We start from the raw sequence: 792 nt of genomic DNA, 5'->3' as shown, positions 1-792 counted from the left end.
TTCAACTCCCCGCTCCACGGCAGGGAATGTCTGGACCGCGTGTCGACCCGTGACGAGTCTGCAGAAAGAAGAAGAACCCAGAACATTCATATCGATCAGCTGCCACGTTGCTTTTTACCCTTGCTACGTGTCTCCACGCGAGACGGCCTGAAAACCTATTTAGTCCAGAGCCATGAACAAACTCTTTCATTGCCAGTGTGTGTGTATTCCCAAGCAATTGAAGTGAAAAACAGTTATACACAGAAGAGAAAGAAAGAGCGAAAATGCAGGCAGCGAAGGAATCGGCAGCCAAAGCAGCGGCCTCCGCTAAGTGTGCCATGGAGAAGACCAAGGCTGGCACTGGCACAGGAGGAGAAGGGCATCCCACTGGAACCCACCCAACGTCAACCTTGCCTGGACAAGGCACTGGCGTTCAGAGTACTACTGCCGGAAAAGTGAGCGAAGGTGTGATGGGGACCCAACCCACTGGGACTGGGACCAACAAAGCTGGCACAGGAAGGCCCAATGCCAATAACCCCCGTGATACGGGTTATGGATCTTGAAGTTAAGTTGGATTAATATTAGCAAGAGCATAAATGGAGGCACCGTGAATGTCGTGTGTAGTACTGTTGGTTTGATGTTTTTTTTACTGTGTTTTTTTCTTTTTCTTTTTATCGATACTTCTGTTTGTGGTTTTCCCGCATTTAAGGTGGTGTTTTCTGGCTGACCTTAGATGCTTTAACTATGTCTATGTAGTTCGGTGTTCCATTTGAATAAAAATAAAATGATTATGCAATTAATGTTGAAGTACAT

At 46.7% G+C, this 792-nt stretch overlaps 1 protein-coding gene across 1 annotated transcript; it reads left to right on the top strand.

Moving 5' to 3' along the window:
- The first annotated feature begins 263 nt into the window (after positions 1-263).
- Positions 264-542, top strand: LOC133873202 (18 kDa seed maturation protein-like). The gene has a single exon (XM_062310933.1). The coding sequence runs from the start codon at positions 264-266 to the stop codon at positions 540-542; it is 279 nt and encodes a 92-aa protein (XP_062166917.1).
- The last annotated feature ends 250 nt before the right edge of the window (positions 543-792 follow it).

The sequence above is a fragment of the Alnus glutinosa genome, chromosome 7, assembly GCF_958979055.1.
Source record: "Alnus glutinosa chromosome 7, dhAlnGlut1.1, whole genome shotgun sequence".
Lineage (NCBI taxonomy): Eukaryota > Viridiplantae > Streptophyta > Magnoliopsida > Fagales > Betulaceae > Alnus > Alnus glutinosa.
The sequence above is the reverse complement of the archived record's forward strand: the minus strand, read 5'-3'. Positions and strand labels throughout refer to the sequence as shown.